This window comes from Sminthopsis crassicaudata, chromosome X (genome assembly GCF_048593235.1).
Source record: "Sminthopsis crassicaudata isolate SCR6 chromosome X, ASM4859323v1, whole genome shotgun sequence".
Classification (NCBI taxonomy): Eukaryota; Metazoa; Chordata; class Mammalia; order Dasyuromorphia; family Dasyuridae; genus Sminthopsis; species Sminthopsis crassicaudata.
Window position 1 is genome coordinate 50,892,737 of NC_133623.1, and position 12,950 is coordinate 50,905,686.

The following is a 12,950-nucleotide window of genomic DNA, read 5'->3' on the forward strand; positions in this document are numbered from 1 at the left end:
ACTGGAACTGGCCTGAATCATCTCATTGTTGAAGAGCCACACCCATCAGGATTGATCATCCTATAATCTTGTTGCCATGTACACTGATCTCCTGGTTCTGCTCCTTCCCTTAGCAACAGTTCAAGTAAGTCTCCCCAGCCCTCTCTGAAATCATCCTCCTGATCTTTTCTTACAGAACAATAATATTCCCTAGCGGTTCATGTACCACAATTTATTCAGCCATTCTCCAACTGATGGACAGCCACTTAGTTTCCAGTTTCTAGCCACTGTAAAATGGCTGCCACAGACATTTTTTGCACATGTGGGTTCTTTTCCCTTTTTAATGATCTCTTTGGGATACAAGCCCTGTAGCAACACTGCTGGGTCAAAGGTGCGCATGGTCTGACAGCCCTTTGGGTATAGTTCCAAATTTCAGCTAAATTCCTTAAGAAATACATCTATACTTCCTCTCTTCTGATTCTCTCCCAAAACTATCCCCACCTGGCTTCCAAATGCACCATCCAATTGAAAAAATAAGCACTAATGTCCTAATTACTCCTACCCTTAATTCTCATCCTTCTTGATCTCCCAGCAGTGTTTGACACTGTTGATCACTCTCTATTTCTAGACATTCTCTCCTCTCTATATTTTTGTGACACTGTTCTCTTCTAGTTCTCCTACCTGTCTGAATGATCCTTCTCAGTCTCCTTTGCTGGATCCAGGATCTACTAGATCATGAATGTCTCCTAAGAATCTGTCCTGAGTCCTTTTCTCCAGCAATATTCTCTCATTTAGTGATCTCATAAACTCACATGAGTTCATTTATCTACTGATCCATTCCTGAACAGTCTCACCTCATTGTTTTTTTTGTTTGTTTGTTTTTTGTTTTCCTGAGGCAATTGGGGTTAAGTGACTTGCCCAGGGTCACACAGCTAGCAACTGTTAAGTGTCTGAGACCAGATTTGAACTCAGGTCCTCCTGACTTCAGGGCTGGTGCTCTATCCACGGCGCCACCTAGCTGCCCCTATCTCACTGTTTTTTTAATGCCCACAAGCATCTCAAATTCAATATGCCCCAAACAAATTTCATTTTTTTCTCCAAATCCCCTCACTTATTGCTGAAGGTACTACCATTCTCCCATTCTTCCAAGTCACCCAGACTCAAACCCCAAGTGTCATTTTCAATTCCTCACTTGTATCGCACCAGTTATCCAACCTGTTGTCAAGTCTTGTTTCTTCATTCTTAAACATGTCTCACTTATGTCCCTTTCCCTCTGCTCACACAGCCACCCATTACAGGTAATCTTTACCTCACACCTGGACTATGGCAATAACCTGCTGGTTGCTCTCCCTCCTTCCAATCTCTCCCTCCTCCAATCCCTTCTCCAGACAGCTACCAAAATGATTTTTCTCAAGTCCAGATCTGACCACATAGCATCTCTAGTCAACAAACTTCTGTGGCTCCCTATTGCCTCCAGGATCAGATATAAAGCCTTAGGTGGTTTTTAAAGCACCTCACAACCTGACTCCTGCCAACTTTTCCCAGTCTTTTTATACTTTACTCCCCTCAGCACACTCAGTGATTCAACAAGAAATGTCCTCGTGTATTCCAAGACACTCCCTAACTTCTGCCTCTTGAGTGAAATGTTCCCCCTCCTTACTTCTCCCTAACCTCCCCGGCTTTCTTCAGGACTCAGCTGCAATCCCAGCTTCTAGACAAGCTCTTTCCCAGTAACTCCCAAATGGCTGCTCCCACCCAGATTCCCTTCCATAATTCCACAGAGATTTATTGAATTTATTTGTGTTATTGGATTTATAATATATAGTGATATATATTATAAATATTACAAATATATATATATAAAATATAATATATATACTGTATTTATTTGCACATAGTCTCACATCAGAATGTAAGCTCTTTAAAGCAAGGGACCGTTTTTGCCTTCCCTTGGATATCTTGGCACTCGTTCTGAGGAAGAAGTCAACATTGAATCAATGCTTGTGGATTGATTGCTCTCCGTATCCAGCACACGGTACAGTGCCTTTCACAAAGTTAACAAGGAAATGCTTGCTGACTAGAGGAATTCTCTCATTAGCAAGCTCGCTCAATGTGAGCTCTCTGGAAAAGGACTTAAAAGATAGCCCAGTCCAACTCCATCGTTCACCACAAAATGAAACCAAGTCCCAGAGAAGGAAACTTCCTTCAGTAAATTACTGCAAATGTGAGACCGGGACCTCTGTCTCCGGACAACTGAGCCACTCCCAGAGGTTGCCCTTATACCAAAATCCCAAGCTGCCTCTCTTCTGAACATTAGTAGCAGACCCCAAATGAGGTTTTACTATTATAGTAGCAAATGAAATGTAACTTACTGAGAAAACACGCAGATGATATCGCCTTCAGTCAGTTCATAGGGGAGTCCTCCTGGGAAAAAAAAATAACAGGGATCATTAGCCAGCACTCCAATAAGGATGTATAACCACTGTTATGAATATACCTATCCTGGATCCATTCTATGTATAGCTATAGATTTTTTTTTTTGCTGAGGCAATTGGGGTTAAGTGACTTGCCCAGGGTCACACATCTAGGAAGCTATTAAGTGTCTGAGGTCAAATTTGAACTCAGATCTCCCTGACTTCAGGGCTAGTGCTCTAACCACTAGCTGCCCTAGATATTTTTTTTTATCTTAATAGTTTTTATTTACCAGATATATGCATGAGTAATTTTACAACATTGACAATTGCCAAACTTTTTGTTCTAATTTTTCCCCTCCTTCCCCCCCCCCTCAGATGACAGGTTGACCAATACATGTTAAATATGTTAGAGTACAAATTAAATACAATATATGTATATATGACCAAACAATTGTGCCCTAGATTTTTAAGTCATGTCCAGAGTACATTTGCTATTCATTTTGATTGCGATAGCAATTTCCCATCAGTTTTCTCCATAATCACTCTCAGAGGGCAACCAAACAAATATGAACATGATGACATTACAGATGAGGAAGCTGAGAGCCAGAGAGCAAAACTGACTTAAGAGCCAGGATTTGAACTCAAATCTTCCAACTCCAAAGTCAGGGTCCTTTTTCATTCTATGCTATTCATAAATACAGAAAGGATCTATGATTTTGTCCACACAGGGGATTTCCTGGATGGGAGCTTCCTCCAACAATGCAGGGCACTGCAATCAAAGACTGGCAAGTGGGGAAGTCCCAGAAAGCTGACTGAGGCACACAGAGGTGATCTGCTCAAGATCAGCTACCTACCAAGTATCAAATGTGGGATTAGCTTTTCTTTGTGAGCAACCTAGAGATGTGGATTTCTATAGAGTGACAAGGACTTAGAGCAAGGCCAAGTTCCTTGGACAAAACAAGGCTCTGAGCCGCTGAACTGATGAGCTGATAAAAATCACCCCCAAACAAAAAACTCATACTTAATGAGTTAATTGATATTAACTTCTCCTCCCTAAAGGAGGAATTTTCTGCCATTTTGAATCATGGGTTGTATGAAGAGAAAGGGGAAACATGTTAAGGAAAAAGCTTGCAATGGGAGGATCAAGAAATCTGTTCATCATCCCCGGCCAACGGGGGGGACAAGGGAGAAACCTCGTGCTTCAGGATGGGAAACAAAAGGTTAATTCCCCTGCTTATAAGGGGGGATCCATCCAGGGGCTGCTCTTGAGTGGACCCCCTTCATTTCTTGAAGAACCATCAATAAATCAAGTGACTTCATACACTCCTGAATCCTTTTTATCTCTGCAGCATATTCATAACATTTTGACTCCAAACTCAGCACTATCATTTATATCATACTGAGTTTCTCCATATAGCTATTATTTTTCATTATTTATATTTTTTCTCTTGGCACCGGCCTCTATGGAAAAGCTTTCAACATACACATATACCTGACAAGGCTTTAGGAAACCCTTAAGCAACATTATGGAAGCTTCCTACACAATGAATGCTCCGCCTCTGAGTAGATATATTAAAAGGTTAAAAAAAAAAAAAAAAAAGTTGTGTGTAATAGATATGGAGTCACAAGACCACAGTCAGTTTATAAGCATTTATTAAGTGCCTACTATGTGCCAGGCACTGGGCATACCAAAAAAAGGCCAAAGATGGCCCCTGCTCTCAAGGAGTTCCCAATCTAATGAGGAGACAAACTGAAGGAGGGAAGTACTAGCAATAACAGGGATTGGGAAAGACTCTTGGAGAAGGTGGGATTTTAGCAGCAAGTTGAAATAGGCCGGGGAAGCTAGCAGGTGGAGATGAGGAGGGCAAGAGATCTTTCAGTGAAAATGTGGGGAGATGGGAGTATTTTGTGTGAAGAAAGGCGAGAATGTCAGATTGCTGCAGATGTTTGGCATTTGTACTGGAAGAGGACCAATGACATCAGGTGGATGTCTGGACTTGGAAGGGAATTGGAAGGAAATGAAGGAGAGCTGTACAAAATCAGCAGCCTCACTTTGTGCTCCAGTGGCCAGGATGACTGGACATGGCCTGCATGCAGTGGAAGACCTGGGCCTCCTTAAGGTCTTTCCCAGGTTTCAATTTCTCTAAGGCCATGCACATTCAGTGATTAAGGTGAGGTAAGAAATGCAGCAGAGAATGGTTTCTTTTACCTACTTCAAAAAATCAATCTGAGAAGAAGAAAGCCTGAGAGTTTCTGACCAAAAGAGAAACAACAGCTATTTACTGGGAGCCAAGAGAACCCAAACAATGACCAGATGAGCTTTGGGCTGGGGCCCACTCTGGGTCAATGAGAGAGCCAGAGTGGTCAAGCAGCTCTATTTATCTGAATCTCAATGGGCTTTCTCAAAACCTGGGTTTCCAATGCTTTGATTTCAGCATGATTTCAAGAAATCAAAAATGATTTCAGGACCAAAGAGTTCATTGTGCCAGTTTGGTTTTTTATTGACAGGATAAGTAGGGAAGAGAAAAGAAAGAAATGGAGCCTCTAAAGCCCAAGATACCTTGCGAGGTGTCAGCCATCAAAATTTCTATTTGGCAGGTAAAGAAAGGTATGATTATTTCCTCTGTGGACAGAGGGAGAGGGAGGAGGAAAACAGGGAAAGGAAAGGAGGCCAGCTAGATTGCACAGTAAATAAGGGGGGGAAGAGGGATTTCAAAGTCAGACAGTGGCTTTCTAGTTGATCCTGGAAGTGACAGGGAGCCACTGAGTGGGGGGGAGGGGGGGATAGGGTTAAACCTTCACTCTAGGAGCGTTATTTTGACAGCTGAAGAGGAGATGGGCTGGGAGATCCTTGCTGCAGGCAGACCCACAAGTCAGTCACTGCAATGGTGCTGACTGGAGATGAGCAGGCCTGAACACAGGTGGCAGCAGCACCTGAGAGAAGGGTCTATTGGACAGCTGTTGCCAAGGTAGCAACAGGCCTTGGCGACAGACTGGGTGGAGGGTGAGACAGTAAGGAATCAAGAATGACGGAAGCTTTGTCAAGCCTTGGGGAATGGGAAGATGGTGGTGTTCTCCATAATACATAATATCATATCACATCATTAATATACTATAGCATCATTAATACAGTATTAAATACTACTAAATAATAATAGGGAAAGCTTGGATGGGGGAGTTTCAGGGGAAGATGAGAAGGAAGCCATGAAAAGGGGAGGTGCCACTGTCAGTCAGCCCCGCAATTTGGAGAAATAACTCTTAACGTTAATGGAGGCAGGGAGCAAGCCGCCCATCCACCTGGTGGCTGCAATAGCAGGGGATGAGGGGATGAATGGCTGTAGCAGGGTGGTATCAATGGAGAGAAAAGGGGCCACAGAGATGTTCCCGGAAGGCAGAAACGCCAGGGCTCTGCAACAGATCGTGGGGGGGGGGGGGGAAAGGGGGGGCGCAAGAATGGATGACGTGGGTTGGAGACGAACCCCCCGGCTGGCAGCCTCTTGTCAATTTCTGGGCCGTTCTCGCCGCAACGGCTGCCATATTTAATTGAAATGCTAAGGTTTAGGGAGGTGGACGGGCAGGCCCCAAGAAAATGTAGCTCGCAGACAGAGGCGCAACAGGCCTCCCGGGGGGGCTTAAAGCCCGGTCTGCTATTTCCCTGTAAGGCCCGGCACGCCTAGCGACGGCGGAGAGGACAAAAGAGCCGAGACATCTGGGGAGGGGGGGGGGGGCCGTGCCCTGCCCACCGGGGGCCCCGGAGGGGCGAGCGCCACACGGGGCTCGGCACACGGTGGCCTTTTAGGAAACGTTTATGGGATTGAATGGAATCGGGAGAGCAAGGCCCACATGGAGGCGTCTGCCCGAGGGGCGGGAGACCGAGGGAGGGCGGGAGACGGGGAGGGAGGGAGGAGGGAGCGCGCACGCCTCACCCAGAAAGATCCAAGCGCTGTCCTTGTATTCGGCGTGCCAGGACACCTTTTCGGCCACCCCGAGTTCCACCTCCCGCTCGTTCAATTCATTGATAAGCTTCACCTTGGTCAGTGCGCTGCAGGGGCGAGAAGAGGAGACGGAGATGAGAGCGAGGCCGGAGAACGCCGCCCGAAGCCAGCGTCCGCCTCCCCCCGCCTCCCCCTCCCGCCGCGAGCAGGCTCGCCCTCCCCGTCGGGGGCGGTTAAGCAGCCTTCACCCCGCCCGCCCACCCACCCTACCTGCCCCAGAGTCCCCAATCCCATCAAACTACAGGCTTCATACTTCATCTTGGGGTACCAGACGAACGGCGTCTTTCCGGTTTGCCTAAAGTACGGCGCTTGCGTAGCGCTCGAAATAAATAAATAAATAATGAGTAATGTCAAGTCTGCGCATGCGCGCCGGAAGGTAACCAGACGAGATGGGTTGGGCCAGCTCGGGGCTCGGCTGAAATTGACAAGTGCGTGGTTAAAATGACGGAACGGGCCTGGGAATTAGACCCCAGGGCTGGCGTGGTGTGGCTCTGGAAGGAAAGCGAGAAAGGAAAAGACATGGGAAAGGAGGGAGGGGAAAAAAAAGATATGGGAAAGGAGGGAGGGAAGGAAAGGAGATGGGAGAGGAGGGAGGGAAAATAAAAGGATAAGGGAAAGGAGGGAGGGGGAAAAAGGATAAGGGAAAGGAGGGAGGGTAGGAAGAAATAAGCTCTGGCATTGGAGTCCTAGTACCTGAATTCCAATTCTGATTACTAGTGTGACTTTGAGCTAATCCATTCCCTTCCTTGGGCCTCAGTCTTCTCATCTGTGAAATGAGAGATTTGGAATAAAAGGCCCCTGCCGTCCCTTCCAAACCCAAACTGATGATTATTGAAGACGCTGAGTCGTATACAATTAAATCCAACTTAAAAAAAGCCAGAAGTGATATAAAAGACATAAAAGATATAAAATATTCTGCAGCCCTTGCATCCCCTGAGACCCAAAGTCTTCCATTGATACTCACTGTGTGAATCTGTGATTAAAAACCTTCCACAACCTCAGTTTCCCCATCAGTAAAATAAGGAGGATGATTGTGCTGCTTCGTAAGGCTATTGCAGTGCTCAAATTAGATAATGGATACAAAGCACTTTGCCAATGCAATTATTATTTAGAAATCTGACCATGTTTCAAATCTCCCTCAATCCCTTTTCTGTCTTTTCCTCCCTTGCTAGTTGGATCATCACTCATTCATCTACATGAAGACTCTGCTGATCCCCCTTGCCTCCCTCATCCCCATTACCTTGGATATATGTGTTATCTACCCTGTTAGACTGCAAGCTCCAGGTAAACATAAATTACATAGCATAAACATAAATTCTCTAGGAAGAACTCCCTATTTGACAAAAATTTCAAAGCTGGAAAGCAGTTTGGCAGAAATTAGGCTTAGACCTCATTAATAAATTGCTAAATTTCTAATTTCTAGCTCTAAAGCCTTAGCTGAGAGGATTTCTGCCTTCCAACTTGGACAAAGAAGATAAACAATTCCAACATTTTTTTTCAGGGAAAGAGAAAAAAAAACTGGAACTGGCACGTAGCTAAGCTGCTCATCCCTATTAGGTCCCATCCCCAGCTTGCTACTCTAGAGAACTTGGAAATCTCCAAAGTGATTTCCCCCTTGACTAAGAACTGGGACTCCCTCTCTTGGTTGAACTGAATTATCTCACTCCTAAGAGAGCCTAGTGAATCTATATTGCCTGGCATATTTCTCCTATGTATACTTTCTCTGATTCTGTCTTGCTATCTACTGAGATAAATAGGTTTATTTGCTATTTGCTATGTGTGTTCGTTTTAGAACTAGCATCCGGTGGATAGGGAGTCAAGCCTTCAAATACAAAACTTGGGACCCTCCTTCCACATTAAGGAGCAGCATTCAAGGGGTTAGCCTAAACTTAAAAATTATTTCCCCTACACTAGTAATATTTAAGGAGCAGATAGATGCAATTCTAGCCCAGTACTCCTCCCAGAAGAGAGCAAAGTGGCTAAGCTATGGCCTCAACCCCGGCTTTCTTTCCTGGTAGGAATTCAAGGCTCCCAGGCAGAAGGGTAGAGGGGAAAATAGCTACAAATGTCTGTTCTTTCTTCTCGATGAGCCACACATCTAAACAGACCCATAGGGACATACATAATCTACATGGGCCAAAAAAATAGCAACCACCTCCCCTTATGTGCCATATTCTAAAATAAATTCAAAATGGATATATGACTTAACTATAAAAAATAATAGCATTGAAACGATTAGAAAAGCAGCAGATCATAAACCTTTCATGGGGATGGAATGGATTCTTAACCAAACAAGGGATAGAGGCAGTTACAAAAGATAAAATCAAACCCTCAATCCAACAATTTTCACTATCTAACCCCACCCCATGCCTGGAATTCTCTCCTCATCTCCACCTCTTGGCCTCCCTGGCTTCCTTCATATCCCAGCTCCAATCTCACCTTCCACAAGAAGTCTTTTGCCATCCCTCTTAATTCAAGTGCTTTTCTTCTGTTGATCATTTTTAATTTCTCCTGTATAAATCTCATTTGTACTCAGTTGTTTGTGTGTTGCCTCCACCAGTGGATTGTGAGTTCCTTGAAAAGAAGGAGGTGTTTTTTTTAAAACTTTTTTTTAATCTCTAAGACTTAGCATAGTGCCTGGTACATAGTTGTTATTTAATAAATGTTTATGGACTGACTTGACTAATGAGTTGGTATTCTGCGAATAATAGTGTTTGGGGAGCCTCATCTGAACTCCCCAGTCCTCCTGTTCCCAGGCACAATAATGGAGGTGTTAGCTGTCACTGAAGGGTGCCGGCCCTTGTGCTGATTTTTCTGCTTTTTTCTAGCTTCTGGCTTCTTGTCCTGAGCTGGATGAAGATGACTGTTGAAGATTTTCTTTATATTTCTTAAGTATTATTTAATTTAATATGCAGTAATTTTTCTAAAGGAATCCTATTCATCCTTTTTGGGAGACCCTAAAAATAAATCATCCTGAAACTTTATTTAGATTTTCCCTGGGATTGGGGGCAGCATGGCATAATTAGTCAGAGGGAGCAAGGAAAGTCAAAATGGGTTGAAAGTCCCCATGGAAAAGCAGACCCAGGGACCCTTTGTGAGTAGGGTCCTCTAAGACCATCCGTAACAATAGCAAAATCATGAGTCTTCCAAAATTTTCCTCTATATAAAATTTTTTTAACAATAAAAGAACATTTAAGTAACAAAGCATAATATCACTATTTCCATGATGAGGTATATGATATAGTGAGTTTCGGATCTGAAAAGTGGAGTTCAATTTCTACATTTAACATTTACCATCCATATGAATTGAGTAAATCACTTAAACCCACTAGGCCATGACTTCTTCATCTTTAAAATGAAGAAACTGAAATAGATGACCTGTAAGTTATCTTCTTTTTTGGTATACTCTTCTTTTTTATTTTTTTTTATTTTTATTTAGTTTTTATTTACCAGATATATAATGGGTAATTTTACAACATTGACAATTGCCAAACCTTTTGTTCTAATTTTTCCCCTCCTTCTCCCCCCAAGATGGCAGGTTGACCAATACGTGTTAAATATGTTAAAGTATAAATTAAATACAATATATGTGGTATACTCTTCTAATGTAAAACTCACATGATCTTATGACTTCATAATCATAAGATCTGAGTTCAAATCCTACGGGCACTCCAACACATACAAATCTCAGTTTCTCAATGTGTGCAAGGAAGGTTTTACAGTTGCTTTTGAAAAATGCATTTTATAAACCACAACATATCAATGTAAGCTATTATTTTATTATCAGTGTCATTTTTATTATGATAATTCATTGCTGTGTAATCATTTTTCATTTGTTTTTGATTCTCTGTGATCCCCTTTGGGGTTTTCTTGGCAGAGATACTAGAATGGTTTTTGTCATTTCTTTTTCCATCTCATTTTTCAGATGAGGAAATTAAGGCAAACAAGATTAAGTGACTTGCTCAGGATCACATAGTTAGCAACCCTAAAATAATAACAATCCCCATCTAATTTTAGGGAGATGAATAAATTAAGTATGTTAGTCAAATTTTAAACAATGAAGTATAATATAACTGATTTTTATTTATACAATCAACACCATAACCAAAAATGGTAAAAAAACAAAACAAAACAAAACAAAAAAACAAACACATTGCCACTTTGATATTTGATGAAAGATTACTATTGTCTGTCCTTTATTTTCAAAGAGCACCATGACATCAAGGGGGTGATGCCGTTATGTGTACATGAGTTGGATTGAAGTGAGGGAGGCTGTGCAAGGTCTCCTGCCTCACTTTCCCCTCCAGAACCATCTGGGTCCAGTGGCCAGATAGAGATCAGGATGACCGGAGATGGCCCTGGATGCAGTGAGCGACCTTGGCCTTTTTAAGTAAAGTATACTAAAAGATATGCTGAGACAGAAGTGAGCTGAGTTCAAATCCTGCGGCCTTGCTTGTTATTGACTATTGGCAATGTATGTGTATACTTAAATCTCCTTTTCCTCTTTATCAACAAGAAACAGTTTCTTTGGGATTGTTTTGTGAAGGCAAAGTAGACCATCTTTTACCTCAATTCTTTCCTAGCCTTTCAGTGGGTTTTGTCTCAGAAAGGCCAAGGTCTCCAAATGCATGCTGGGTCATGACCACTTGTCTTGACCATCTTGCTACTGGACTCTGATGACTGGAGGAGTGAGTGAAGCTGAAGACTCTGCCCGGCTCTGCCTCACTTCAATCCAAGTCCACTTGCAAGTCAAGATGCCCATCTCCCTGATGTCATCGGTTCTCTTCAAGAAGGGAGAATAACACAGAGTAACTTGATATACATAAGGGCCAGCCTGGATAATAATCCCACCTCACTTGAACTAAATAATAAGGCACTATGGCCTGCTATATTTATCAGGTTAAGAACACATCTCAGTTGTTCATTTAGTGTAAACAAGGCCTGGACATTTCCTTAGGTACAACAGGAAGTTGTTCTTATTGGATGACATCCTTGGTCACACCATAGCAGGCATATAGAAAAAAAAAAAACATCTAACTGCTTTTTAACTTCTTTCCACAAACTGCAAACAAGATAGCTCCAGAAAGGGGATTCTCCCACTCTCCTCCCTCTCCCTTTCTTGTCAGATTTTAAACTAGTAACTGCTCTTCTAAAACCCCCTTGGCCTGGAGAGACCTAAATGAATTGATGCTAAGTGAAACAAGCAGAACCAGGAGATCATTGTACACGGCAACAGCAAAACTATAACATGATCAATCCTTATGGACGTGACTCTCTTCAACAGTGAGATGATTCAAACCAGTTCTACTAGTTCAACGATAGCCATCTGCACCAGAGAGAGGACTGTGAATTGAGTGCGGTTCACAACATAGCATTTTCACTCTCTCTGTTGTGGTTTGCTCGCATTTTATTTTCTTTCCCAATTTTTTTCCTTCTTGGTCCGATTTTTCTTGTGCAACAAGATGACTGTATAAATAAGTATACATATATTGGTTTTAACATATACTTTAACACATTTAACATGTATTAGACACCTGCCATCTAGGAGAGGGGGTGAGGGAAAGGAGGAGATAATGTGGACCAGAAGCCTTTGCAAGGGTCACTGTTGAAAAATTACCCCTGCATATATCTTATAAATAAAAAGATTTAATAAAATAAAAAATTAAAAAGTAATACAAAAAAAATTAAAAATTAAAAAAGCCCCTTGTACAACAACCCAAACCCCTCAACCATTAGGATGAGACTTAGGGAGCCACCCAGATCTCGTACAATACAATGAAGAATACAACGAAGTGTATTCTCACCTGTTAAATGTATCCCCCTTTAAGGAGGGTAGAAATAATTCTCTAGGCTGACCCCTAACCCTTACGCATAAAATTAAACAGCTTTTGCACAAGCAAAATTAGGACAAAAATTAGGGAATTCTGGAACTAGGCAGAGAAATCTGTGCATCAAATATGTCTGATTCATGTTTGATATATAATATATCCTGACAACTAAGAGGATGTCTAATCCTAAAATCCATCCCTAATAGAGAAATGGTCAAAGAATATGAACAATCCTCACAAGAAGAAATGCAAACTATTAGCAAGCATATGAAAGAATACTAATCGCAAATAATAATAGAAAGGCAAATCAGCAAATTACTTTCCACTCAGCAAATTAGCAAAGATGACAAAAGAGGGGAATGGTCAATGTGGAGAGATTTTAGAAAGTCTGGCACACTTGTGTCTTGTTAGTGGAGCTGTAAACCAGTATGACTATTCTGGAAAGATGGCTGGGATTTCAAAATCAAGTGACTAAAATGTCTGCACCCTTTGATTCAAAGATTCCATACTACAGAAAGTGAGAGAGACTGACAGACAGACAGACACAGACAGAGACAGGGATAGAGAGAGACAGAGACAGAGATAAAGAGAGACAGACAGAAAGAGAAAGTAAGAGAGGGAAAGACAGAGAGGAGGCAAGATTATATATACCAAAATATTTCTAAGAGAACTTTTTTGTTGGTAGCAAAGACCTAGAAACAAAATAGATTCCCATAGATTTGAAAATGGCTAAA

The 12,950-nt window shown here is 42.3% G+C and overlaps 1 protein-coding gene across 1 annotated transcript in view; it reads right to left on the reverse strand.

Moving 5' to 3' along the window:
* RBMX2 (RNA binding motif protein X-linked 2) overlaps nucleotides 1-6,724 on the reverse strand; it is a 34,024-nt gene extending 27,300 nt beyond the window's left edge. The window contains exons 1-3 of the mRNA XM_074277945.1: nucleotides 6,642-6,724; nucleotides 6,320-6,435; nucleotides 2,352-2,403 (exon numbers count right to left, since the gene is read on the reverse strand). Coding sequence (XP_074134046.1) covers nucleotides 2,352-2,403; nucleotides 6,320-6,435; nucleotides 6,642-6,646 — 173 coding nt within the window. The 5' untranslated portion in view covers nucleotides 6,647-6,724. The remainder of the gene's footprint in view (nucleotides 1-2,351; nucleotides 2,404-6,319; nucleotides 6,436-6,641) is intronic.
* Nucleotides 6,725-12,950: the final 6,226 nt, after the last annotated feature.